This window comes from Trichoderma asperellum, chromosome 1 (genome assembly GCF_020647865.1).
Source record: "Trichoderma asperellum chromosome 1, complete sequence".
NCBI lineage: Eukaryota > Fungi > Ascomycota > Sordariomycetes > Hypocreales > Hypocreaceae > Trichoderma > Trichoderma asperellum.
This window is the reverse complement of record NC_089415.1, coordinates 1,226,465-1,253,520: the sequence shown is the minus strand read 5'-3', so window position 1 is coordinate 1,253,520 and position 27,056 is coordinate 1,226,465. Positions and strand designations below refer to the sequence as shown.

The following is a 27,056-nucleotide window of genomic DNA, read 5'->3' as shown; positions in this document are numbered from 1 at the left end:
AAATAAATCCATCGAGGCCACTGGATAGAAAAAATACTCGAGTAATTTTCTAACTGTGCTGCCTGACTTTCTAGTAAAGCAATATTGGTACAATACGAAGTTTATAAAAACGACAACATGCATCTTTCTCGGAAATTTCCCATACCCCTTTTTATCTTACACGCTCAATGGCTTTTCTAACGAACTTCGATATGCTGAACAGCAGCTAACCACTTCTTTTCATCGGTCCTAGAAGACACTGGTTAGCCATCGGGTACATATATACATATATAACCAGCAGAGTTTGTATTCCCACTTACTTGTCGAATTTGAGAAGTTTGCCCAGCACAGGCACCAGCTGCGCCCTCAGCCTATTATCCTTCTGCTCCAGGAACTGCAGCAGAATGGTCTTGAGATACAGCACTTCAGACAACTCGCCCGCTGAAGAGGTGCGTGCCGAATCTATTGACGTCCGAGATGTCGTGCCGCTCGTCGGTGTAGCAGTGGCAGTGGCCTTGGCCTGAATCGCCTTGAGCTCCTTGGAGATCTTATCATACATCAGCTGCAGTGATTCGTAGTCCTTGCGCAGGGAGGTCTTGAGCTTCTCCCCGTCTCGAACCTGCTGCTCAGAGGCGTCCAAGGCGGTTCTCAGCGACGAGATGGTGTTTCGCAAATCTGCAGCCTCGGTCTCGCTTCTGCTCTCAACCGATTCGAGCTCCTGGTTACGGCGACGCAACGTTCGCTCTCGCTCTTCGACTCCCTCACGCTCGCTGCGAAGGTCCTTAACCTCTACCTCGAGTTCTCGCACTCGAGACTTGAGTTCTCCGACTGTCTTGACGTTCTTCCTCATCGTGGTGCTGGTCTCGTCCTCGAGGCGCTCTCGTTCCGCAATCGCCGCCTCCATTCGGTTGCGCATATCTCGGATCTTGGTCTCGGCCTGCTGGTCCACGTCTGCAAGGAGCCGCCGCATAGTCTCGCCCTCTCTAGTGCGTTCTTGCAACAGATGCTGCACCTCGCTAAGCTCCTCTTCTAACGACCTAGCCTGGGACTGAGACTCCTTGAGCTGCACCGTCATCTCGGACACCTGGTCGCGCATGCTGCTCAGCAGACCCTGAGCCGTCGAATATTGCTTCGCTTTAAACTCGGTCTCCTCCTGGGCTGCCGCCTTCTCGCGCTTCAGCTTGTGCACCTGCTCTTCAAGATCGGTCACCCGCGGTCTAAGCTTGGAGAGCTCCTCTTGAACCTTTTGCAACTCTCGCTCGACCTTCTCCGACTTGGCGCTCAACTCAATCTTCTCGGCATCAGCCTTTCTAAGGTCTCGTCCTGACACGCGCTGCGCATTCTCCAGTTGGGTCTTTGCCTCAGTCTCCGCTACTAGCTTGTCCTTGAGAGTCTTAGTCTCCGAGACGTGGTTGGCCACCTCTTGTCGGGAAGTCGCCAAGTTTCGCTCAAGTTCCTTGGCCTTCTTCTCCAGGTCCTTGAGGTCTTTGACCTTGGCCGCAAGCTCCTCTTTGGCTGTCTTGAGCTCGGCAGACTCCTGGCGTAAGCTCTTGACTTCAGGCTGCAGCTTCTGCAAGACTTCGCGTAATTCCGACACTTCCTTAAAGCGGCTTTGCGCCAGCTGTTGCGACGCCGCAAGATCAGAGGTGACGGTACCAAACTTCTCCTTCAAGTCATGGTAGTCCTTGATGAGAACTTTCAACTCCTCTTGCACCTGCGCACTGGCAGCGGCAGTGGAGCCCATCGCAGCAATCTGCTCCTCCAAAGAGGCAATCTCCGCTGTGAATTTCTTCTTCTCGTTTTGAAGCTCCTTGATACGTTCCTTGTCCTCGACGTGATCTTGGCCAATGTTGATCAGGTTTTCCTGCAGAGTTTCAATCTCCTCACGAAGATCCTCTTCGGTCTTGCGTTTTTTGGATAGCCGCTCGATTTCTCTGTCTTTGACCTCAATCTCCTGGCTCAGCAGGGCGATTTGAGCCTCCAGGGCTGCAGTATCTTGGCCTTGGGCAGCCTTGGCCGCATCAGGAGCCGGAGAAGCAGGAGTCGCAGCCGGCGTGCCCTCTCCAGCTGCAGAAGGAGTCGCGGATGGAGTGGGACTAGCAGCTCTGCCACCGCGGCCCTTCTTCTTCTTGTTCTTCTTTTTGCCTCCGCCGCCTGTCGTCGGCTGCGTAGCTTCAGATGGAACCTCTAAAAAATCAGAGGCCTGTGGCGGAGGAGGTCCTGGGGGTGGCGGAGGCGCGGGAGGCGCCTGGCCTTGAGACTCAATCAGCTCGGTGAGCTTATCAACCTTTGCTTGAAGATCGCTCTTCTCCTTCTTCAACGTGTCAATTCTTATTTTGAGCTCGTCAATCAGGTTCCTAGAGATTGTCTTGGCCACATCTGCTTTGCTGAGTTCGTTGGTCATGTCCGAAGCTTGGCTCTCCAGCTCTTTGTGGGCTCTCTCTGCTTGGCCAAGTTTGTCAATCAAGCTGGCAATTTCACCGGTACGGGCATGTAGCTGGGTCTGGAGAGCTTCGTTTGCTTCAGAGGCTTCGCGAGACTTGATCAGCTCCACGGCCGATTTCTCCATGCTCTCGCTCAAGCTTGCGTTCTCTTTCTGGGCAGTAGAGAGCTCTTGTTTCAGAGTTTCCACTTCAGCCTTGAGAGACTCAGCTTCCTTGTCTTGCTTGGCTGTAGAGAGCTCTTGTTTCAGGCTATCCACTTCAGCCTTGAGCGTCTCAATCTGTTCATCTTGCTTGGCGGAAGAGATCTCCTGCTTCGAGCTATCAAGTTCAACTTTGGGCGCTTCAGCTTGCTCTTCTTTTTTGACATTGGAGAGCTCCTGTTTCAGGCTATCCACCTCAGCTTTGAGCGTTTCAATTTCTTCCGTCTTTGTAGAAATTTCAGCTTGAAGCTTGGGAACCTCATCATCATAGGAAAAGAAGTCTCCATCATCTCCTTCAGATTTCTCTTTATTACTCTCTGCAGGCTTTCCAGCTTTGAACGTGTCGACCTCAGCCTCAAGCTTCTTAATCTTCTCCTCGTGCTCTTCATTCTTCTTCTTCAGGTCGTCTTTCTCGACAGAGACTCGCTTCAGCTCCTCCATTACCATGCTTTCCTTGAGTTTCAGCTGGTTGAGATACTCGATCAAAGACTCTGGATCGCCAATAGTGGCCAGAGGTGTATTCTCGCGAAGCGCTTTCTCGAAAGGCTCGATGGCAGTCGCACGTCGATGCGCAACGCGGTAGGATCGTAAAAGTTCTGCAGCGTTAGGTTGTCAGCCTCCTCTTCTCCCTTCTATTTCTGCGGGCAGTAAAAGAATTATCACATACCAGGATAAGTAGCCTCGAGCTTCTCCAGCTTGCGGAGCTTTTGCTTGAGCTCTAGAGTCAGCACCGGCTTGGCTGTATGGGTGGCTCCTTCGCCCGCAGCATGGCCGTCGCGCGACGAGCCTTCCTTGCCATCGCCACCGGGGTTTGATTTTTGTGCAGCCTCAGCTCGGCCAGTCGACTCTCCGTTTAGCACATCCTTCTCAGGGGGGCTGGCTTGGGGGTTCCTGCTCGACTCGGCTCGTCGCTGTCGTCAATTACGAAGGCTGCCTCGAAGATGGCAGGGTCGGGGTTTGGAGCAGCGTCTCCGGCTTCAGCGTCTGGGTTCTTGGATCGAGACCGTCTGCCTGCGCCGCCTTCGCCCGCTCGCGATGCTGACGAGGCTGATCTGGCCATGGGGGAGCCCGCCTCAAGCGCCTTTTGCTGGCGGGCTTGCTCCTCCGCGATGGTGCGGTCGATGGCTCCTTTGATTCGCTGCAATTGGGGGAATCACGGCCAGTTAGCGAAACATGTTCTTCTTCGGGTGCTCCTCTCCATTGTTCGGGTGCACAGGCATTGGGGAAGCCACTTACTTGGAACATCGCTGTGTTGGGGCCACCTAACCAGATGATGATGAAGCTAAAAAGCGTAGATCGTCGAGGCTTCGTATCGAGGCACAAGGCTGATGGGAAAGTGACATCCAGAGCAGTCTAGCCGTATTGGGTAATTCTTTTGGAATTTTTCCGAATAAAAAGAACAAATTATGTCCTTAGCGCAATGCTATAGCGGCCAACTGCTAAAATATAGCGGATTATCACTAAATTATAGTGCAACGAATCACTATAATATAGCGCACTCATACACTGGTGCAATTCCAACTGCAGCAAAGTGATTGACAAAGTGATTGATATGCAATCATATACCTATAACGCTGCGCTATACCAAAGAGCTGAAGGCATACTGAATCTTTTCTAATCAATAAGTGGTTCTGTATGGCAATAATTGGCTGATAAATTGCAATAAGAATACAATCAATTATTAGGTATGAGGATCCCAATAAACTACAAATACTAAAGACTGAGTAAACTTTCATAACAGGCTGCCATCTCGTCATTTCCCCTGGCAGAGGGCAAGAGCGACTGGACCTCAACGAATGAGCTTCTCATTTCTCAATTGTGCTTGCTTGCATAAAAAAAAACTTGCTCATTCAAGCTCACTTTCATATCTTATCTTTCAATATATTTTTTTTCTTCCGCCTTAGATCTGAAACTGCCAAACTACTTCTCCTTGTCATGCCAAAATCAACTATGAAGAATCCTCAGCAAACTTCATGACCAAACATCTGGTGCGTATTACTCTCTCCTCTGCTGACGACGTTTATCTTGTTCTTGTCTCATGTCCTCGTAGCCATCTCCAACCGCACGTCCTACTTGATGTGGTTCGGATTCGGCCACGCCATGTGTACTTCATGACGCATCGCGAACTCGGCCGAGGCCTTCTACCATGGAACATCCATCGTGGAATCAAAAAGGCACTCCTCAGCCACGAGGCTCAAACAAGTCCTTTCTTCCGCATTCCTTGGATGCAGTAGCCGTTTCTCAGGCTCCTTCTCCAGGGTCGAGCCCTAGCTCCCCGCTACATGGGAGGTTCTTTCACGGTATCTCCATTTGTAAGTATTTTTTTTTTTGTCGTCGTTCGTAAGTTCCACGTTCTTCTGAGTGATACTGACTATATATTGATTAGTGACTTTCCCAAAACATGTCAAAATGCCGCTCATACTCGCTCCAGACCCAGCCCCTATCGGTCAGGGAGCGAGTATGGGCGGGTAAACCAAGTGCGCCGGTGGCGGTAAGTTGATCCCATTTCCTTTCTTCCTGCACGTTGCTGATCATGGAGTTAGACTTCGGCTTTCTCGCACGAGAGGCAGTGGCTTTTCGAATCCGAAGCTACTCTTCAGTCAGGATTCGAAAAGCCATATCTGCCTGCTATACTGTCTCTCGTGCGAGAAAGCCGTATCTGCCTGCTATTTTGTTTCTCGTGCGGGAAAGCCAAATACTACTCATTGCATCTCCGCATTCAAGACTTCCCCACATAGTCATATCCACCGCGGGCTTGCCAATGTTCCCCTTTTGTCGAAGCATGGCCAAGAACATATCGATTAGCAGATTTGGTTATTGAATGAGGGCGAGGTATGGGTGAGAGTCTTGGGTGTCATCCTTGTTCAGGGTTAGTACAGTCCGCGGTTCAGTAAGTTGAATATGCCTTTGTCTTTCTTGTTTCTCATTCCTTGATCTTTGGTATACGGATTGTTAACATGTCATTATTCAGCATTTTTTCGAGCGCGACTACTGGCCCTTGGACGCGGTTCTACACATCGTTATTGGTTTTTTTTGGCCATTACTCAAAAAGCAAGGTGGATATATGGAGACTGACATACGGAAGCTGGCAGAGAAGGAGTAGTAGTAGGCTATTGTCAACACATGACGTGTCTATTAGACTACATAACAGATTGTTGAAGCTCTGCTAATGGACAAGACATTCTGCCATATATATACCCACATATATACCAGATTGAACTCGAAATTGACGAGAGAGAATCCCCTTCGCTGCTGGGTTTGTACACCAATCACCCAGCTCAGGTATTGCATTGCGATGTAGAGGGCAGCCCATCCTTATGCCTCTCCAGGAGAATGATTGACAAGGTATACCTACGCTTTGATTCACGATAAACGAGCGCACACGGTCTCCAGCGCACATACGAGATATTACGCAAACTAATCTTCTTCTACGATATGAAACATCACGTAACTAAATACGAGGTCAGTTACCCAATGCCAGAAGGCACAACTTCAAGAGTCAACGAGCACTGACAAAGAGGGTGATTCAATATGTAATCGCCAGCAAATATGCGAGAACCCCAGTACAGAGACGAGGCCAAACCTCTTCGAAGCCTGCTATAAAGCGACATGTAGCGATTACAATTTACCAGAAGCCTGAAAGGCTATCATTCAGCAGCTTCTCTGATTAATTATTCATAACTACTACCGCTTAAGAGTCGTTATCATGTTCTCTTCTCTCTCCTCATTTCTCTCCTTTGCTTTTATTTCTCCTTACCCTGGATTGCTTCGATATCTGCACTGGCCAAACAAAAGACCTTTAACTCGTCCTCTTTTTCTCAAAAGCTTGCCCTCCTGGCTTTCGTCACCAATTGGGTATCTTACTTATCCCAAAGCTTTCTCATCATATGCTGATGAAAGTGAGTCAGCGTTGAACTCGGAGCAAGCACTTCTTACCTCTTCTCCCCAACATTATGGCAGCTGCCGTGCATTCTTATGCATCATGCTTAATAATTTGATTTTATGGCGACTACGGTGGGTAGGGATTATGATCAAACGGCCAATTTTATCGAAAATAGGCCCAACGTAGATCGACGGCGGGATTGATGTTTGTTAGCTTCAACGCCATAATCGAACCAGCTTCCCCCACACGGGCCGACCCGCTGTGGCAGCCGCCAAATGCTACCCTAAATGCTACCAGCATTCCAAAGTCCTGCTCAGTTGGTCAAACGGCAATCCGCAGAGACCTAGATTTGCTAAAAACGCAACACAAGACATTTTCGTGAATAAAGGCGAAAGGGACCACAGTCTATTCATTGTATGGAGGCTATCATGTTATCGCCTAGTACAATCTTAGCATAGATTCCCCAGGTTAACCATTCTAGCCCAGTAAGCATGCAATTCTTCTCTTGAAATCACGCTATCCTATGCATGATAATCTACTAATCCAAATGCACTTTGATAGATCATTTCTCCATCCTTAGATACCACCGTCTCCAAGATATTGACCATTTGCCGAGTTTCTAAGATCTATACGGAACATCTGCAGTGTCATTTGCTTCGACCCCTGCCCACCTTGCAGTATTCCATAAGCAGTATTCTTAACAAGAATCTACCATTTCTCACTTTCCTATAGGCTGGCGAAACATCTAGAATCAAGCATGACAACGAGTTTTGCAGCCTTGACATACCTAAAGAGCATCAGGAATAAGACATTATGAGTTCGTGCCAGCTTCTAGAGTAATTGACGCAAATTCCTGCGAGAGATTGGACAGCATGTCCAAATTTCGGCACCTCCGCTGACACGGCAACGGGTTTTGGAGAGACAGAATGCTTCCTACGCTCTGCCTCTAGCTCCAATGCTCTCTCTCTTCACATTCAAGCATTCTCAGTGTGGTGTCACTTTGATTTCTGCCAGCCTGAAGCAATATATGGCGACGGAGCTGAGGCTAGCAAATAAATCTATCTGCTGTGTTGGATGTTAAGCTATGCCGAAATATGAACAACTATTGGATTTGATCCACCTGATATATAATGTGATATATCGCACAAACCAAGGAAAGGAAGTCAGTGGACGGTTACTTTACTATTCTGAAGCATATTGCAGCCAGAAAGTAAGTCAGTAGGAGAGGGTATACAGCATAATGTTTGTTTGCCTGCTAGTCAGCCAGACCCCACTCGATCTTACAAGGATAATATTGCTAATATCCAGGCAATCCATTAATTTGACCTTGCATTAGTGCTTTAAAGCTGGAAGGGCTATCCGAAGACGCCCTAAGAACATGTTTAAACGGAGAAAGAAATGGCTTCTTGCGGATGTTGCAATCTACCAGCGGAATAGAGCCCGTGACTTATACGCATACTGACTCTTCTCAAGTCTACGAGCAATTTTCTAACTCTCGATATAGTACTAGTCGCAGTTAAGAAAAACGCACATTACTTGTACAGGTGGGTAGTATGATTCATCCAAGACCAGCCAAGACATCACAGGACCACGACTACCTATAAGGGAACAGGGAGCTCCCTCTCCTAGCCGATAAAGGCACTGTGATGTCAACAACACGCCTTTACAGAACAAAATAAGTTGCCAGCAAAGCAAGGCCAGTAATCAGACCAATCGAATTGACCAGCACAAGAAAGACACTGCTCATACAGGGATCAACAGCCTCAGCGGAAGCCGGCCAATCGTGGTTGGTCGCCGAGCGAACTCACCGGTCGTCTTGCAGGACGCTCGGCTAAGCGACTGCCACTCGGACATGGATAAAATGCAAACAAGGCATCGATTGGATTGAATGCCTGCGTGGGGCTTATCTGGCCAACATGGCTTGTGAGACTGCTGGACTGGGAGGCGCGTAACAGATGGGGGAAGGGCTGGCATCACATTCGCTGGATGCCTCTTTTTTTTTTTTTTGGGGGGGGGGGGGAAGTCACCATTATCATTTGTACGGCAAAAAGGAAGAAAGCATGAACAACCTGCAAGAAGGGTTTTTGTCATCGCATTGCATACTGCTTGATATGCTGTTCGAGCATAAGAGGACCGAAGACGCAACTCCTTGATGCAGAGGAGCCTGAAGCCCCAAAGGTTGGGCATCTATCTGGGCAGCATGTATGGAGCAATCCGGGTCTAATTAGACAAACCGGGAAGATCCCAGAGCAAGAGAGAGTCAGCTGGTCCAAACTGTGCCGGTTGCCTTGTGGGTGGGATGTCGTACAAAGAGACCGGGAGGGAAGAGGGTGCCTTTGGTGGCTTGATGTACAAAGGCAGGGAGGAAGGGTACATGCGGTGTCTGACCGAGAACAGAAAGAGAGAAAAGAAAAAAGGCAGAGCAAAGGTTCATGAGACCAGCAGAATGAGCTCCTTGTTGTTTCGAAATGTGACGATGTTTGCATTTATTTTGGTCAGCAGGTTGAGGAATTCAAGGGATATGCGGGCAGCCGTCAAACTTGGACGATGCTACTCCAAGACGGACAAGATGGAAGACGCTGTTTCCTCCATTTCTAACTGTGTCTGGTGCCTCTACGGCTTATACGAATCTAGTTCAGGTACATCGAGATCTGGAGATTGGCGTATTGGGCATAAGTGGGAGCTGAATAGCTTACAGTGTGAATATGGGACAAAACAGGCTGACTTTGTTTGATAATCGCACCGTGCGTCGCTCCTTCCCAACAACCTCCGTCGCATCACAACCCCACTTTTATGCTCATGCCGTCCCACAAAACCGGGGTATCTTATCCGAAGTTAGACCCATCCAATAAGAATAGTAGGAAATACGGGGTTCTGAGACAACGCCCCACCTACCCGCGACTTTGCTTTTGTAATTGCGTACTTTATACTCCATTTATTAGGCTTCATAGGCCATGCTTTGTATTACTTTTTGATTAGGTAGTATTATTCTGTTCAGACGCGTTATCTTGTACAGACGCATAGGTAGAGGCTGTGTCAGTATCTTGACCACTTTGGGAGTCAAATGCTGCAACCCGGCTCAAATCTCATCGTAATGAATACGCCTAGCTTGGTTCTCATGCCTCTCCGGGTTGTTACTTGGCGGGTATCCGTAAGCCGGGAAACTTGAGATCTCTCGGCTTATACGAGTAGACTACCTATACCTAGCACTATATATATTACCCGAATATTCGCTAATATATACAGCAATATGTATTAGAGGGTGTTCATTTCTGGACGCTGATTTTAATCCCAACACAATCGTCTCCCAGCTTTTGGGCAAATATACACATAATACACATAATACCTCGTCCTCGCAAACAATCTCTCCCACGCCGCCACCCCTCTTTCAGACGCGGCTAGGACCTGCTGTGTCTCCCTACCTACCCAGGTATCAATGCACGATGGCAGCGAATGATACAAGCTCCAAATCCTGGCGCTGAGGCTGAAGTGTTTGTGTGCAGCTGCAGCCAGCCACTTGTTGACCGACAGCCTTGTCCCAGTTATTGCTTTTTAATTTCCAATACATACTTAACCATGGGCGTTCAGTTTTGTGTGGGAGGGGGAATCAGACTTTCCTCACTCTCGTCCTTTTGCTACCATTCTCCATCACTTCTCCTCTTCCTCTCCTGTGCCTCTTTCTCCCCTTTCATATTGCATGGCAAAATTATAGAAGCATCCTCCTATATCACAAGCATTATTGTTGCCTTTGATTTGTTCCTCTTTCCTAACACCTAACCGTCACCATGGAAGTGGACAAGACCAAACCGGGGCTACTCGATATGCCCAACGAGATCCTCATCCAGATTGGAACTCTGCTCGTCCGCACTGGCGATATTGCGGCGCTCGCGAGGGCCTGTCGACACCTCAACAATCTATTCGGCGACTACTTGTACCGGGACAACGAAAAGAATGGCAAAGGCTCCTGTCTGCTGTGGGCTGCAAGCCTGGATAAGATTGAAACTTTCAACAGGGCCATCAGAGCTGGCATCAATCTCCAGGACCACGGCTATCTCGTCTTTGTTGTCTCGTGCAGTGGAAGCAGTCGAGTCGCCGAGGTGGTGCTGGCGTCTCCTGGGACAGACCCAATGGCTGAAGACACAGACGGATGGACACCTCTGACCCTTGCGGCCTGTTACGGACACCCGCACATTGTCCAACAGTTGGTGGAACACGGTGCCGACATTTCGTCGCTCACCAGAGGCGGCTGGTCGCCGGTAAACCTGGCCTGTTGCCATGGGAGGTTCGGTGTTGCGAAGCTCCTGTTGGACGGCTACGGGGCCTCGATGGAGTGCGAAAGCGAGACTGGCTGGTCAGCGCTGCGATCTGCCGCTGCTTATGGTCACACGGAAATACTCAACTACCTCCTTGGAAGGGGGGCCAATATCAAAGTCAGGAATAACGTCGGCTGGACTTGTCTGCACTCGGCTGCTGACGAGGGACACACGAGCGCAGTTCAAGCCCTCCTCGACCACGGGGCGAACCCAGAAGATACCGCGTACCAAGGATGGACTGCCCTGACTCTTGCTGCCGATAAGGGGCATCACGATACGGTCGAGTTCCTTCTCGAGAGGGGAGTTGACGTTGAGCAGTCGTGCACCAATCAGTGGACTGCTCTCTGCATGGCTGCGGACCACGGCGACGTTTTCACAATTAAGCTCTTGCTTGACTATGGGGCGAATGTCGCGGTGAAAGCAGCAGGTGGACTGTTTCCGCTCTCGTTGGCCGCAACAAATGGGCATTATCCTGCTGCCAACCTTTTGATTCGCTATGGGGCGGATGTCCATATGACTACCAACGCGGGCTGGACACCGCTCATGATGGCCTCAGATAACGGCCACGCCGAAGTTGCAAAGCTCCTCATCGACCAAGGCGCTGATATAGAGGCCAAGAGCGAAACTGGATGGACAGCCCTTGTGTGTGCCGCCGATGGCCGTCACTTGTACGCTGCTAAAGTCCTCCTGGGCCACGGCGCCAGTCTCATGGCCACAACTCTTGCTGGGTGGACTCCGAGCATCAGAGCAGCTCATTCCGGGGGGCTTCGGCTTTTGGAGCTCTTTCTTCAGGTTCCTGGGCTTGACATGGACCATCTAGACAACTGTGGCCGCTCGGCACTCTTCCACGCTGCCATGCGAGGGCATGTAGGAATCGTCAAGAAGCTGCTTCCCCTGACGCAGATGGCCAACCATAGAGATCGCTACGGAACAACCCCAATCTTTGCCGCTGCTAGGAACGGCCACCGACGCGTGGTGGAGCTTTTAATCGAGGCAGGGTACGCAAACTTTGAGGAGAGAGACTTCCTGGGCGCCACACTCTTTGCCTCGGCGCAAAGATCGAAGAAGAAGCAGTTTGTCAAATTCCTCAAGAGATACACTCAAGAGGCAGGAATCCCAATCCGGCTGGACGACCCAGCAGGCCAGCGTACGGGATACAAATACGACTACTCGGCATGTCAATGCGGGATCTGCGGCCGGTCTAGCGTGCATGAAGAGCAGGCGTATGTCTGCGATACGTGCGCCGGCGGGCTCATCATCTGCGCGGAATGCATCAGCTTGGGCCAGATGTGTGAGGATAGCACGCACGTATGGAGAGCGCACAAGTGTTGTTGGAACCAGCACTTTGGGACGGCGCCCGAGTATCGTGCTGCCAGCGCGAATAGGGATGTCGATGTTGATGTCGATGTTGATGCTGATGCCGATGCTGATGTTGATGTTTATGAGACCACTGAGGCTAACGCTGGTGATGATTTCAGTGCTAATGGTAATGGCAAAGCGAATGCTGCTGCCGCTGATGACGAGTATGAGTTTGGTGACTTTGATATCAGCGAGGGTATCTATGACGACGATGAAGATGGCGTTGATGGGGATAATACTGAGGTTGATACAGATGCAGATGCAAATGTTGCTCATGCTGGATGCTAGTGCTTATCGCGACACGAAGGCCAGTGGTAACGGTTATGATGATAATGAATTTTTTCTTTATATTTCATATTTTTATTTTTATTTTTGGGAGGGTTCACCCTCGACGAGCTTGAAAAATTTTGGGATATATTGGTTGGGGATTATGAGATATGGGATATGGGATATGGATTAATATGGGATATGGCTTGTCAGATGTGGATTATGGGATATGGATTATGGGACATGGCTTATGGATGATATATATACAGGCTAGACAGAATGCTTTCTCACGATAAGTTCCTGTATCCGGAACCAACGGATCTGGTTTTATAAAAGCAGACATGGAGAATATTGGCTGGGTAGTCTTGGATAGGTTGTTATGGCAGCATATTTTTTACCTATTTACATTTTCCCTTGAGTTCTACAGAGTATGTTCGCCCCCCAGTGACATGTCAGATCGCCTACCGTTGCGCGCACTGCATTAGAAATACGTATGGATTATGCAAGATCCGTTTTAACGTAGTCAGGGTCCCTGATTTTTTAGCGTTGAGGGTGGGCAAAGATGGCCGATCGGCCAACGGGCGGCGGTGCCTGGCATGGGATGTGATTGAAACAAGGATGGCGTTTCAAGGGTTGTATTTTTAATATCGCCGGCAGAATCCCAAGACGCGGGTGCGTATACTCGAAGACTTTGTAGTAGTAATTCAAAGAGCATAGGCAGCTTTGTTTGATACTATCTTATTGCAGAATATAGCTACAATATAGCAAATGTTAACATTGTCGTGTGGGAAAACTCTATTGAAAATATTCAGGCACTAATACATCTGAAATCCAAAGTACTGCTGATGTACAGAAAATCACAACATGCCTTGGTACCCAAATCTGATGCTGATGCTGATGCTGATGCTGCCGATGACGGGCCATTTCTGGCCGTGGGCTACAATACCCGGGTCTGGGGTCGTTTTTCTGCAGGTGCACGATGCGCTGCTGTGGCGCAGCCTCACCAACCACTAACCACAGCGCGTCGGTCCCCTATAAAAGCCCCCCCAAAACACACAAACATGCCCGCCACAGGCAACGCCAGGCCTGGCAGCTGCTTCCCGCCTTGTTGCCAAAATGTCCAATTTACCCCTCCCCACCCTCGCACCTGCCCAATGAAGTCACCACAAGCCAGCCCACCCCCCCAGCGGCCACAGGCTAAGGCTGCAAACTAGCATCACCTGTCTTCTGCTGTCTCGTGCTTCGTGCTAACCCTCTCTCCTCCGGCAAGTCAAGCGCTTTGGGCGAGGCTGCGACACGGACGACCAGCAAGCAGCAAAGCAGCAGCAGCAGCAGCAAACGGAGATCTGGCATCGAAACTGTGTTGCACTGCGGCTGCGCCGTCATCGAGCGCCGGCTTTTTCTTCCTTGACTGAACCCTGAACTCTCACGCTGATTTCGTGTCCTTCTTTTTTCCTGCCTCCTGCATTCCGTTCCTTTACCCAAAGTTGACAGCTACGCATAATTTCATACGCCGTAATCCACACACTCTCATTACCTTTTTTTCTTTCTTCATTTCGCTTTTCTTGTGTTTTACTCTCCTTCACATCAAACAAGATGCCAATCATGGGCTGGCTTTGGCCGTGGAAGGTAACATTCTAACCGTCGTCTCCCTGGCTAAGAATATCTGGCTAACCTGGCAACCCCCGGCGCGCGCTGTGCAGAGAAGCGATCCCTCTCCGGCTTCCTTCGAGAAGGCCCTCTCCGGCCTCTCCAAGAAGATTGCAACCACACAGTCTCGCCTTGAGTGGACTCGTCTGCGATTCCGCAAGATCAAGGTGCTGGGAACCCTGTATACGTCTTTTGCCTATCTGGTTGCCGTCATCGTCCTGTTGTTGGTTGTTGGATATACAAATCTGGGGCCTATGGACTGGACTGGCATGGCTGGTGGCCCTGTCTTGTGAGTAGCTGGCCTTTTCGATATCTTGCTGCCTGTTCTCTTTGCGCCTCATGTTTTTCTCCTCGTCTCTTCTATATGCCCTCTCTTCTCGTCTGTCTCTGCTCACTTCCCTTTCACATGTCTCACTCTTACCCCTCACGCTCGCACTCATCTCACTTTCTCCTTCACCTCTCCTGATTGAACCTTTGTAACCGCAAAGGCTTGATTAAAGCACCCTCAATATATCTGCACACTTATAAATAGGGGGAGAGTTGGTACCTGCAGGTTTAATGAATATCACACCTGAGCTAACAAGTCGTTGTATAGCATCTACACTACGCGCGTGGTCATTACAAGCTACTACACCTTCCGGATTGAGAATCTCGAGGCAAAGCTGAAAGCCCTTCAAGAAGAGCGGCAAGACACCATCCAAAAACTTAAAGAGGCAACCAAGTATGAGTCTACTCTTGAACTCCTTGAAAAGTATGGCGGTGCGGAAGGCAAAGATGGCAAGCCCCAGATTAAGATCAAGGAAGAAGCTCCGCAACAACAGCAACAGCAACAGACTGGATTTACGCTCCCTGAACGAACTCACATCGCACCTCCCGCAACTGCAAATATCCCTCGTCGTGATCTCTCACCGGCTTCTTTTGCCAGCAGCAGACCAGTTACTCCCCTGACCCAAAGCGTCACTTCAAACGACGAACCAAGCGCCATTGGCCAGCACCTGCTTCGGCCCCAGTCCGCCCAGAGCCAGCATCACAGCTTCCCGCCGCCCCAGGCCGCCGCAGAGCCTCACTGGTACGACCGCATCTTCGACGTCCTCCTCGGCGAGGACGAAACGGCCGCCAAGAACCGCATCGTCCTGATATGCCAAGTCTGTCGCCTGGTCAACGGACAGGCCCCACCCGGCACCAAGAGCCTCAGCGAACTCGGCATGTGGAAGTGCATGGCCTGTGGATCGCGTAACGGCGAGATGGATGAGGGAAAGCGCATAGTAAGAGAAGTTCTCAAATCGCAGGCCAAGAAGGGGGGCAAGGCAGCTGCTGCCAAGGAGGAGCCGTCTACTGCCGCTGCTGCCACGACACTCGTAACTGACCTTGGTGACGATCAAGCCGAGCCTGAAACCAGCACGGAGAGCCAGCCTACGACGCCCCTTTCCGCTACTTCGCAGCCCCCTAGCCCCTTGGAGGACGACCCAGCCGCAACGGCCAGGCCCAGGCGCTCTGCCAGAAACAAGAGGTCGTAGGGGGTTGAGGAGGGTCTTTCAGGGGTATCTTGGAGGATAATATGGGCCATGAATGGAGTAGGGATGGTGGGCAAAGGAGGGTTTCTTCTTCTTTTTTTTTTAAAAAAAAAATATCGGGATATCTACATAAAAAAATAAAGAAATCATCTAACTCTTTCTTTCTTTCTTTCTTTCTTTCTTTCTTTCTTTTTTTTTTTTCCTTTTTGTTTTTGAAAACATAATGCGATTATATATTCTTCGGAGCTCTTGCTCCCAAGAAAATCAACACGCGTAAATGAGGCATTGGCGATGGTGGTCCGTGCGCACAGTGACATATCCACTCCATGAGGCTAGAGTTATCAAGAGCCGTTGCGTTAGGTAGAGTATCTATTCAGGAATCAAGAGGCCATCACCAAAATCATGGACAATATCATTCATCGTAGGAGGCACCTACAGCCGTTGATATTGACGCCTTAGGCCGCAACTAGCTCTTTCTTCACCTTCACCGCGCTTCACTGTAAACTTGTCGAGCTGACAACTTGCGGGTTATAAAAAATCACATGAGAAAAGACACACGCTCGCAAATGTTCAGCGCACATGTATTGTAGATAAGGATAGCGCAGTAAGGCGCTGCAGGGCACCGCAAGGCTGGCAGCAGGGCTGGCAATACTACAGGCACATGTACATAGTATACGCATGGTTGCCGCGCAACCACGACAAAGCTAAAGCTTCAGGTACGGAAAGCTACATCTTGCAGCGAGTGGAAGGCGGGGTACTCAGTCCAGGTCTGGTTGAATAAGCAAGAAGGTGAGCTCTGCCTCGCTCGGGCTAGATAGAGAGAGAGAGAGAGAGAGAGAGAGAGTCAGTCATAAATACCAGGGGCAGCAGTCGCCATCTCTGGGTTGATGAGCGCGCTCAAAATTTGTATTACTGCATGAAATGACACACACAACGCCTGACGATAGGAATCTCTATGCGCGATCGCGGTTTTTGACGCATCAAGTCTACACGGCTCCCGTTTATCGCCTTCTCACCTCCGTCGCCCAGCCGTCGATGCCCTCGCCGCGGCTACCAACTTCCAGCCCCTCAATCTTGACTCCCTTCATGCCGGGGGTATCGTCCAGCCAGGGATGGCCGGCCATGCCGCCGGCGTTTGCTCGCTTCTCCGGCACGAGCTCCAACATCGGAGTCAGGAAAGCGGAGATGCGCTTAGCCTCGTCCTCTTTGAAATGGTATTTCTCCTTTAGGACATCGGGCAGCGCCCAGTGTCTCAGTCTGTGAATGTGCCGGAGCTCGCCCTTCCGGTTGAATATTTCTTGGCTCCATTTGCCACTGAGGCAGAGAGAGCGCGGGAAGGGGCCAAGCAGTTCGATGATCTGTGCAATGTGGTCGTCGTCCTTGCCATACTTCGTGCCCGACTGTGGATCGAAGAGGTAGTCGCCCGTAATCAGCTCAAAGACCTGTCGCGAGGATGAAACGGTTAGCAGAGAGAAACGTTGAGAATGTGGGAGGAAGGATAACAAATGCAAGGTTTTGCGACAGGTGGCGGGGTAACACGAGAGACATAAGACTCACCATGGCAGACATGCTCCATACATCCGTACTTGCTCCCCATTTTGCTCCTAAAATCACCTCCGGAGACCGATATTGTCGCGTCTGGATATCATTGGTGAAGTGGTGGTTAACCCAGCACGCGTTACCCAAATCTGCGATCTTGACGCTGATCACGTCATGTCCGTCCTCGGTCGGGGTGTTGAGAGAGATTCCTGAGACTTCGCGAGTCAAAAGGTCACTGGCACCGGTGCTTGATGTTAGTGGCACAAGGCAACAAAGGAAAATGCCGACAACAACGATTTTAATGGTGAGAAGAGAGAAGCGAAGAAAAGGGGTAGTATAGTAAAGGGGAAAAAGTTATGTCAAGACTTACGCAGACTTTTCTCTCTTGTTGTGAGCGTCATCGGCCTTTGAAGAATCATCTTTTTGCTTACCCGCTGCACAGTAACAGGTTAGAGATACGCAAGAAAGAAATCGAGTTGACAAGAACTGTCGGATCAGTGGCCAACATACCTTCCGTTTTACCAGAGCCTCGATCCATGGCCGAGTATGGGTTGTGCAAGAAGGATTCAAAGTTGCCGTGGAGGGGCGATGGCAGCGGCTGGCTGCCTGTGATGAGAGTCCTGCGCCGTCTGCGGCCGTTGCGGTTGTTTTCTTTCTCGTCCTTGTCGCCGCCCTGGGGCAGGACCCTCTTGACGATCTGCTCGACGTCGCCAATCTCGATGAGGACGTTCTCGGGCTTGAGGTCGGTGTGGATGATGCCGCATTCGCGGTGCAGGTAGTCCAGGCCCAGCAGCACCTGCTTGGTGATCTGCTTGACCAGCGCCATGGGGATGCCGCGGTGGTTCCATCGCTTGATGAGCCCCAGCAGGTTCTCGCCCAGCACCTCAAACACCATGCACATGTGCGTGCCGTTGGGGCCCTTGTGCTCGAACGAGTCCAGCAGGCTGACGACGTGCTTGCGGCCGGGGTGGTCGGGGTTCGCCTGGACAATCTTATTGAGCAGCTTGATCTCGTCGACGGCCGTCTCGGTGTAGTGCGTGGCGGACCGCACCACCTTGAGCGCAACGTGTTTGCCGTTGCTGTTGTCGCGCGACAGCCACACGGTCGAGAAGTGGCCCCATCCCAGCTTGCGCACCACCGTGTACCGGCCGTCCTTGAAGTTCTCGCCAATCTGGACGGGATGGTAGCCGCCCTTGCAGTAATCTTCGGAATCTTCCTCGTCGGCCGTGTTCTCGGCGGGGTCGTCGGCCGTGGACGTTGACGACTGTGAGCGAGTCATGGAGGAGCTCGGCAATTGCTGGGTTCTGCGGCGCAACAAAGCACAAGACAAGCAACGCGGTCAGCCCGCGATCGCGCGTGGAAACGAGATGGAGAGGCTGGATTGGGGATGGAATGAAGCGATGATGGAGATAAAAGGGTTGGAGTTTGGCTTGGAGAGACTGGCGGGCGCAAGGGATGGCGGCAGATGATTGGGCGGTCAGCGAGCGAAGAGGGGGCAGAACGAGGCTAGTGGTGAGCGAGGCCAAAAGCACGCTTTGCGGGGTGACGGCATCAACAAAGCCGCGACTTGCAGCGGGCAGAGGCCCGGAGAAGCTTCAAGTTGGTGATTGACTGCTGCCGGCACGGAGCCCATGGCCACCAGCAGGCAGCAGATGGTGATGACGGGCAGCGGCAAGCACATAGGCAGAGCCCTGAAGCGCAGAGCGGGCCGCCCGCTTGGGCACGATAGATAAGGCACGTATGTATGTAGGTATGTAGCACATATGTATGTGATGTATTATGTAGCAGCAGGCAGGCGAAGAACTGAGCCCCTTGCACCGGGCAGTCTGGAAGGGGGGGCAAGTCCCCGCCGCTGGGGGAAAGGGGGGGAGGTTTAATAGAATTTTTAAAAAGAGAATAAAAACAATTAAAGAAGGATGAAATAAGAATATAGGATGGGATGGGATAGGATAGGATGGGGTGGGATGGGATAGGATGGGACAATAAAAATCAAAACAGAAGCTTGGGCAAGGAGAATAGAGAATAATAGGTGGGCAGCAAGTCAAAGAAAGCCATGGCAACATACCGAGTCTTGAGAAAGCTCATGTTGCCTTTGACATTATGCGGCGTTGCGGCGGCAAATGGTTGGGCGATGATATCAGGCTGGATCTAAATCTCCCAAGGCCGCATAAATAGGCAGAATGAGTGCGATGAAGAAAAGGTGTCTATTTGATTTCGGTTAGGCGGGCAGAGAGCGAAATATTGGAGCAAATGCACTGCAAAAGAATGAGAATGAAAACGAATGCAAATCAGACGGCGGATGCGAGACCAGGTGGCGAGTCAGAGGCGCGGGCTTTTCTTCTCTGGGCAGCAAAATTCGACCAGACAGGTGAGGGTTTATTGTGGTAGAGGCGGCGGTATCGTGACAAAGTGGCAGGCAGAGGAGAGAGAAAGAATGAGAAATGCAAGACCGAATAGCATTGGCGTTAGACTCGCTGAGCACACACTCATCATACACACTATACACACACACATACACACAGAGAGAGGGCCACTCCAGTTCTAGCGTTCAGGCTTCATTGGCTGGGCACGCCATGATGACGGCGCCCAGCAGCTGAAAGCGGCGCCAACCAGCTTCAAGGCCGGGGCGTCCTCCATACTCCTAGACCTCCAGTGGGGCCATCACAGGCGCTCTGCAAGCGGCGAAGCGCCCTGAAGCACTGCCTTGGTGGGACAGAACACTTGGAGGCAAAAAACAGACTAGCAGCACACGATGTAGATGGGAAAGATGGGAAAGATGGGAAAGATGGAGGAAATGAAGACAACGTGGGATGAGGCCAGAGACAGCAAGGCTCTGTGCTTTGTGACGCCGTAGGCAAACAGGTACTAGTATCATATGTAGGCGCAATACGCATATGTAGCCAAACGGGAGATGGCGAGCAGCACAAGTGGGATCGGCACGGCATTCATGGCCGTACATGTGACATGGAGGAAGCAAACAGTAAACAGCTCATGTATATTAACAGCACTGTAAGACGAGAAAGAGAGCACCGAACATCAAACGCCCGGCTCAGCACATCGAGCCCGTCACTTGACAGAGCTGGCTGATGCAGCCCCAAACATGTCCGGCGAACAATCAGAATAGAACCATGTGCCCTGCTTGCTCTTTTCTTGGGCTGAACAAGGCCCAAATGCCGTGCTGCTGAAGAGGCAACCGAAATCTGTGGTGGAGCCAGCCATGTCATAAAGCGGGCACAAGCCATTGAAGAAGTGAGGGGCAGGGCAGTGGCTTGTGGCTGTCGGTACGCTTATCAACAAATCGAGAAGCTTTGCGCATGCTAAAAGGCTAATGTAAGACGGCCGGGCAGGGGAATCAAACAGGAACTCGGGAATGGTGCGTGATGTGAAGGTGGAGTTGGGCAAACTCGGTCAGGCACCCGGCCAGGCGTTTTGCCAATCAGCTCTCGAGCGCATACATGCGCAGCTTTGCGCGCAGCTCGGATTGCTATGACGACGCGCTGCATGTTGACGAAAGGGAGAGTCGTAGAGGCGAACAGAAGAGTGGATTTGGACACTCAGCAGATGGAAATTCCATGAAGAGCAACACACAAAAAGTCTCACCTGCAGGATGACGTCGCTTCGTATGAAAAAAGAATGAGCAAGAAAACGCGGGGCGAAACTCAAACAGGAGGAGGAGGAAGCAAGCAAGCAAGCAAGCAAGTAAGCAGGCAAAAGCTCAAATAGAGAAAAAAATCAAATGAGGATGATGAGAGAGGAGGAAGAAAAAAGAGATGGATAAAGAGAGAGAAATTGTGACAGCTGAAAGGAAACGACGGGAGGTGGCAGAATCTGGCAGACAAAGGTGGTGAAGCTCGATTAGAGGGAATGTAAACTGCCATTGCTACCAACCTTCCTTCTCTCTGTGCATTTCATGGCCAGGCAGGCAGGTAGCAAAAAGCACCTGGGGAATACCTACTCTTAGGCATAATTTGGTAATACTAGTAAGTACAGCACCTACACGAGAACAGTGCAGTACACCATGCTCGACCGACTTTTGAGCATGGTTGTCTCAAGTAGCGAAATTTCAGAGAACGAACCGAGGAGGGCAAGAGACAGAAGCTAGGGCGGAAGGAATCAAGACGAGCGAATAGCCGCCACTAGAGATGCATCGTCTTTGGCTGGGGCTGCCTCTGAATATCGACATCTCAAACTAGATATTAGACTCGTGCTCTATTCGATTGACAAATTCTGCTATGCAATCGGGACGGATCACGTCCACCGGGGGCAGCGAGCGGGAAAAAGAAATCATTTTGCCTATTTGAATGGAGGCCAATAGCGCCGGTTACAGCGCTTCGATTCTCAAAGCTGAACCACGACCAGCGAATAGTTCAGAAGAGGTAAAGAAAAACAACCGGGTTCGCCATGCGAAAGAAAAAAAAAATCTCCTGTTGTAAGACGACTGCATCAGCCGAGATCGACCCACGAAAGTAGCGGCCGACGAAGATGGGTGGCATCAGTTTACGCTTCAGGCAATGTGCTACTTGCACCACGTCTTCTTTAGGCCAGTTGATCACTTGCTAACCAGTTTTCTCTTAGTAGAAGAAGAAAAGAAGTAAGACTTGTCCCATCACGAAGTAAAACCGACAAGCAACGTCATTGCAAGGGGTGCATCCCTACGAGACAACAAACCGCCGGAGACGCTGCTGCGATCCTCCAAAGACAGAAAGTTGCCTGATATACCTATTCTAAGCTGACTTGCTACTAGGTGGCCCGGACCGATCCGGTCTGGGTTTAGCAAGCAGGAGCAGAAAAAGTCAATTGGGACTAAGCGCTCCTTTTCTCTCTATACACTTACAAGTTACAACTGAGAAATGTGGCTGACAACAATGGCAGTCACACATTGTTCGACAAGTTGGGGGCAACAAGCGGGTCGGAGGGCGTTGAGGAGCGTGGGATGAATCTCTACTAAGAATATACCTACATGCAAACCATCCTCGGCCGAGAGAAGCGTTAATGACGCAGCTGAACAGGAGAACAAGACCGGCCCCACCCATGGAATTCTTCTCTCCCTCTTTTATGGCCTCTTTTCCTATTTAATTTCGGTTGAGCTGCTGAATATGGGGTTTGTGAAAGACTCTCTCCACATACAAAGCTGGGACCCGACTCCATTGCGCGATCTCGACTTTCCGAGGCATACGGAGTATATGGAGTACATACGAATGTTATGCAGTCTTGGATCTACGGGGAGCTCTTTCTATTCCGGGTTGTCCCTTTGGCCCCGTCACATGTGACGCATCATACCAATAGTCTCTTCTTTCTCGTCTAATTTGAAGCAGGGTCTTGAAGTACCTATTCTACACAGACCGGAGCCTACGACAGCACGGATGCCGCGATTATTTCTGGGTCTGCTCGAATCCCTCCGAGCCGAGACATAAAGAAGAATGCCGGTATAGGGTCTTACAGCTTCTCTTCTTTCTACACCTCTCCTGTCTCAGCATCCCGAAGAGCTATGCGCATTAACAATTATCGAAACAGCATGGAGCGCTGCATCATCACCTCGTACGATTTTACATCCATGTCCAGAGCGCGGGATGCGACAATACTAATGTGCCAAAAGTCATAGGGTTTGACGTTTAGAAAATCGCCGAATGCTACCAAGAGTTGGTGCCTAGGTAGGCCGCCTATGTAGTATTGCTGGTGGATCAAGCAAGTAGCAGCTGACGAGCCTCAAAGGGGGAAACACTCGCTAGTACATACCTACATACCAACTGGCGGCCCCGAGTCTCAGTACCCGGATGACTGGCCGCACAAGTAAGCACCACACACCGTACCTTATACGGCTGGCCCCCCCCGTGGGAAGATTATAGGCATTATAAGGAGCTGTTCCGTCATCTCCAAGGCGTCGCAAGAGCAAACCGCCGCCCGTACGTGCAAGCGATTAACACCCAGGCAAATCGCGATGCGCTTCATGCAAAGAAGCACGGGTGGCGGTCTTCTCCGTAGCGTGGCTGTGCTGTCCATGCTGTCCATGCCGAGGTGCTACTTACTATCGCTGCCGTCACTACTAAGTAGCTGCCGTGAATGCGAGTCAGGACCAACATACATAATTGTACATACGGACTCTTTAGTCTTGCCGTCTGTTGTCCGCCAAAGTGCGGCCCGTGTTGGTGGCAGACGAGTAGCGGCATCAAACCATGTGGCTAGGGCTGGAGCCTCAGTCCCGATACTACCATGTAGACTTCCTAATGCTAATCGTGGTTACTACAATCTGTCGGTATTCCCAATGCAGTATTGTCACTACCGCTGCAGCACTACCAATTCAGGCGAAGCTGCCAATGACAACAAAGACAAAGCCCAGTCTATCCCATAAAAGCTTACGAGGGGTATTAACCCGGAGTAACCCTGGACGTCTCCTCATCTTTTCCTAGTCAAGCTCAAGGCCTCTCCCAAAAGAATCACAAAAGATGCTACTGCCGACGCAGACAAAGACAAAGAACCTTGACAAAAGGGTAAAATCCCTTGACATTTCCCGGGGCTTGATTGGCCGCCCAAGTCCCGGTTGTCGGCAAGTGGCCTTGCATAATACCCGCACAGCATACCAGGAACCAACAGGGCTCAATAACCAGGTGTCATTGAGACAAGAGAATTTTTTTTTATATCCCTCTGATGGCGTGTTATTGACAGAATGTACCCATATTTAGTCGTTCGATTTTTCGGTCGCCCCAATAGACTAGGGTCCCAATCTACGGAGGGCCCTGATGCTATAGTTTAATTTGGAGGTGACGGCATCCCGGCCAAGCCACTTGCTCGCGTGCTGGCCAGCCACTGTCCACTTTTTTTCCTCTTTCCTTTTTGTCTTGCTTCTGTATAATCCTGCCATCTTCCATGGGTCGGAGGAAATAATGCGGGATGAGTGTTCCTGTATTCTAGAACGGGCGCCTGAGATTGGGTGCTTTGTGAGCCGTGTCCACGGAGTCGCCCCCCTGTCTCGAATCATACGATTCACTCGGCTTTCGAAGCCTCCATCAACGCAAATGTGGTCCAGAAAACGCGGTGACGTTTGTGCAGCGAACGGATGAGAAGGGATTTAGAATTTTTTTTTTTTTTTTCCTTTTTTCCTTTTTTCCCTCTTTTTTTCACTAGGAGCCGCCGGGATTGGCGCTGTGAAATGCGGCACGAGTGCGGCCTTTGGCCGGGTCATTACGGGGAGAAACCGAGATAAGTCGCGCCATGATGTTTGCTTTACTTTTTGCCTTCTCCCCAACAAGACTGGGACCATCTTTGAAAAGTTTTTTTCATAGATAAACGGCTTTGTGCCTGCCTGCTCCCGGAATCTTGGAATCTTCCTTTCTCCCCATATAACCATATAACATTGATTTGCCACTGCTGTTTGTTTCCTACGGAGTCCTTCTACTGTCTTTCCTTCTTCAAGTTTCTGTCGTGTATAGTGCTTAATAGTTTTTGAAATTATTTTGTTACATCTTCGTGTACTATACCATCTACCCTTGACTTGACTTGACTTGAAGCAGCCCTTATCAACACTTTCAACTACTCCCAACTCAGCTCAGACAATGGCCTTGACTGCCCATCAGGTCAAGATTGTCAGGGATACTATCCCAGCCCTGACCGAACATGGAGAGCTCATTGCAAGCACCTTCTACGGCAACATGCTGAGAGCTCACCCCGAGCTCAATGACTACTTCAACACAGTCAACATGGCCAATGGCCGTCAGCCACGAGCACTCATCGCCATCATTCTCAGCTTCGCCAACAACATCACGCACATCACCGAGCTGATCCCCAAGATGGAGCGCATGTGCCAGAAGCACTGCTCGCTGGGGATCCTACCCGAACACTATGACATTGTTGGCAAGTATCTCATCGCCGCCTTTGGAGAAATCCTCGGCCCGGCCATGACTCCTGCAGTTCAGATTGCCTGGAACAAGGCATACTGGGTGCTTGCAAAGATGCTCATCGGGCGAGAGGCCCAGCTGTATCACGACTGGCAGCACTGGCAAGGCTGGCGACGCTTCCGCGTCCAGCAAAAGGTGGAAGAAGCTGAGGACGTGTATTCGTACTACCTGGTTCCCGAGGATGGCAAACTGCTGCCTTCTTTCATGCCGGGCCAGTACGTCTCGGTGCGTGTCATGGTGCCGGACATTGGATACTGGCAGAACCGACAATACTCCCTGAGCGAGCAGCCGAAGCAGGAGTACTATCGCATCACCATCAAGCGTGATCGAGGAGCGCAGACGGTTCGTCAGCCGAGCTATCTGTGGTCCTCATATGGCACGCATCCCGGCGTCGTGTCCAACATGATTATCGACCAGAAGAACGTCGGTGACATTATCGAACTCACCCACCCTGCTGGCGAATTCTTCCTCGACACGTTCAACACTGCCAACGCACCGCTCGTGCTGCTCTCGGCCGGTGTTGGCGTCACTCCCATGGTGTCCATCCTCAACTCCGTCATTGAAAAGCAGCCCAGCAGGCCGATATCCTGGATCCAAGGCTCACGAGATTCGGTTCCCTTTTATCTCCACGTCCGCAAAATTGCCCGAGATAGGCCCACCATGAAGGTCAACATCTTCAAGACGCAGCTTGCGGATTCCGACCTCGCGGGCGTCACGTACGACCACGACGCCAAGATTGATCTTGCAAAAGTGCACAGGGAGGATCTGTGGCTGGATAATTCCGCCACCGAGTATTTCGTCTGCGGGCCGGAGCAGTTCATGATGGAGATGGCGAGGCGCCTGAGAGAGTTTGGCGTGCATAGCGATAGGATCAAGCTGGAGCTGTTTAGCACTGGCGATACAGAGTTCCAGGTGGATGCGTTGAGCATTGCGTCTGGACGGTCGTTGGGTGCACCGAGATCTGGGGTGGCATCTGGAGCGGCGTCTACGAACAGCGGCAGCGATTAGAAGAAGAAGAAGAAGAAGGAAGAAGAAGAAGAAGAAGAAAAGAAGGGCGAGCAAAAAGACGAACGATGGCACATTCTTGCTGTTGGGAGACAAACGAGGCAGCGCAACGCAACGCAACGCAACACAAGATTGCATATGCATGCATATTACATACACACAAAACTTAACGCAAGTGAAAAGAACGAAATTTAATTGGGTCAATTGGAGCATAGAAGATAGAAAACCGGGCAACATGGAAAAGAATTTTTGATTGGGATGGATGGCATTATTATTATTATTATTATATATACTGGCAGAGATATACGACCATGTTGAACATTTATATACAATATACATATGAAAGAGAGAGGCTGGCGGGAAAAAGAGAAATTTTTGGAATCTTGCACTGTTTTACTTGAAATGGTATTAGTTAGTTGGTTGGGAAAGTTGCGCATAAAGATATGTTTTAATACACAATTTCTTCTCCTCCATTCAAGATCTGTATGTGCTTACGTATTCGAATTGGATAATAGAGACATGATGCATCACCCTTTCGTCAGATCAATCGTGATTCTCCATGTTTTATCTCTGCCAAGCTCTTGCAGTTGGTCCCCCTTTGAATTCCTCGCAGAAATCGCTTATCTAGTCCCACTGAGCGCCGCGTGGGTATTCCTACATGTACAAAACCGTCATATGCAGCTTGCCTTTGTCCATGTGCTTTTGCCAAGATACGACATGTTATAGGTACTCAATCGTCGTTGGCTATTTAGCTACTTCGGCAGCCTGGCCTCTGTCGTCTTCTAGGGGTGATTTATATACAAGTTTCATGACGGACTCTTCATCCTGGACGGTGGATCTGTGCCGCCGTCCTTAATCAAGCTTGTTCTGGGAGGACCCGTGCCTTCGGGGAAGACTCCCTAGCCGTCGATCTTCCATATTTGGCGCCTCATTAGTCCTTCAAAAGGGGATTTGGTGGCTGAGATGGGGAGTCTCTATATACACGCAGCAAGTTTAGTTAGCACGCATAAG

At 50.4% G+C, this 27,056-nt stretch overlaps 7 protein-coding genes across 8 annotated transcripts; 5 read left to right on the top strand and 2 right to left on the bottom strand.

The window, feature by feature from the left end:
• Nucleotides 1-3,476: 3,476 nt before the first annotated feature.
• Nucleotides 3,477-3,868, bottom strand: ATG23 (Autophagy protein; the record flags this gene model as incomplete). The annotated part of the gene is made up of 2 exons (XM_066126003.1): nt 3,477-3,761; nt 3,860-3,868. 2 exons carry the CDS (start codon nt 3,866-3,868, stop codon nt 3,477-3,479), a joined length of 294 nt encoding a protein of 97 aa, XP_065982100.1.
• Nucleotides 3,869-4,536: 668 nt separating this feature from the next.
• TrAFT101_000368 (uncharacterized protein) lies at nt 4,537-5,176 on the top strand. Its single transcript, XM_066126002.1, has 3 exons — nt 4,537-4,611; nt 4,674-4,935; nt 5,010-5,176. The coding sequence occupies exons 2-3, from the start codon at nt 4,770-4,772 to the stop codon at nt 5,093-5,095; spliced, it is 252 nt and encodes an 83-aa protein (XP_065982099.1). The 5' UTR covers nt 4,537-4,611; nt 4,674-4,769; the 3' UTR covers nt 5,096-5,176.
• Nucleotides 5,177-9,959: 4,783 nt separating this feature from the next.
• TrAFT101_000367 (uncharacterized protein) lies at nt 9,960-10,283 on the top strand (the record flags this gene model as incomplete). The annotated part of the gene is made up of 1 exon (XM_066126001.1): nt 9,960-10,283. One exon carries the CDS (start codon nt 9,960-9,962, stop codon nt 10,281-10,283), a length of 324 nt encoding a protein of 107 aa, XP_065982098.1.
• An 8-nt stretch (nt 10,284-10,291) lies between these two features.
• On the top strand, nt 10,292-12,466 carry TrAFT101_000366 (uncharacterized protein; the record flags this gene model as incomplete). Its single annotated transcript, XM_066126000.1, has 1 exon — nt 10,292-12,466. The coding sequence occupies one exon, from the start codon at nt 10,292-10,294 to the stop codon at nt 12,464-12,466; it is 2,175 nt and encodes a 724-aa protein (XP_065982097.1).
• Nucleotides 12,467-13,705: 1,239 nt separating this feature from the next.
• Nucleotides 13,706-15,717, top strand: TrAFT101_000365 (uncharacterized protein). Its single transcript, XM_024903242.2, has 3 exons — nt 13,706-14,074; nt 14,149-14,384; nt 14,691-15,717. Exons 1-3 carry the CDS (start codon nt 14,042-14,044, stop codon nt 15,610-15,612), a joined length of 1,191 nt encoding a protein of 396 aa, XP_024764573.2. The 5' UTR covers nt 13,706-14,041; the 3' UTR covers nt 15,613-15,717.
• A 71-nt stretch (nt 15,718-15,788) lies between these two features.
• Nucleotides 15,789-19,568, bottom strand: TrAFT101_000364 (uncharacterized protein). 2 transcript variants are annotated; one of them, XM_066125999.1, is made up of 5 exons: nt 19,214-19,568; nt 17,659-18,452; nt 17,519-17,582; nt 17,167-17,383; nt 15,789-17,051 (listed from the first exon to the last, which is right to left on the bottom strand). In XM_066125999.1, exons 1-5 carry the CDS (start codon nt 19,231-19,233, stop codon nt 16,611-16,613), a joined length of 1,536 nt encoding a protein of 511 aa, XP_065982096.1. In that variant the 5' UTR covers nt 19,234-19,568; the 3' UTR covers nt 15,789-16,610. The 2 variants fall into 2 exon arrangements, with proteins under 2 accessions (XP_065982096.1, XP_024764572.1); XM_024904328.2 differs by having other exon boundaries at nt 17,659-19,568.
• A 5,130-nt stretch (nt 19,569-24,698) lies between these two features.
• Nucleotides 24,699-26,048, top strand: TrAFT101_000363 (uncharacterized protein; the record flags this gene model as incomplete). The annotated part of the gene is made up of 1 exon (XM_024899242.1): nt 24,699-26,048. The coding sequence occupies one exon, from the start codon at nt 24,699-24,701 to the stop codon at nt 26,046-26,048; it is 1,350 nt and encodes a 449-aa protein (XP_024764569.1).
• Between the last annotated feature and the right edge of the window lie 1,008 nt (nt 26,049-27,056).

Excerpts from the sequence above, each read along its gene's own strand:
- TrAFT101_000364 (XM_066125999.1), bottom strand. The coding sequence starts at position 19,233 with ATGAGCTTTCTCAAGACTCG. Across the intron at positions 17,583-17,658 it reads AGGCTCTGGTAAAACGGAAG|CGGGTAAGCAAAAAGATGAT; the intron begins GTATGTTGGCCA and ends GTTACTGTGCAG. Across the intron at positions 17,052-17,166 it reads TATGGAGCATGTCTGCCATG|GTCTTTGAGCTGATTACGGG; the intron begins GTGAGTCTTATG and ends TCCTCGCGACAG.
- TrAFT101_000365 (XM_024903242.2), top strand. The coding sequence starts at position 14,042 with ATGCCAATCATGGGCTGGCTTTGGCCGTGGAAG. Across the intron at positions 14,075-14,148 it reads GCTGGCTTTGGCCGTGGAAG|AGAAGCGATCCCTCTCCGGC; the intron begins GTAACATTCTAA and ends CGCGCTGTGCAG. Across the intron at positions 14,385-14,690 it reads ATGGCTGGTGGCCCTGTCTT|CATCTACACTACGCGCGTGG; the intron begins GTGAGTAGCTGG and ends GTCGTTGTATAG.
- TrAFT101_000368 (XM_066126002.1), top strand. The coding sequence starts at position 4,770 with ATGGAACATCCATCGTGGAATCAAAAAGGCACTCCTCAGCCACGAGGC. Across the intron at positions 4,936-5,009 it reads CTTTCACGGTATCTCCATTT|TGACTTTCCCAAAACATGTC; the intron begins GTAAGTATTTTT and ends TATATTGATTAG.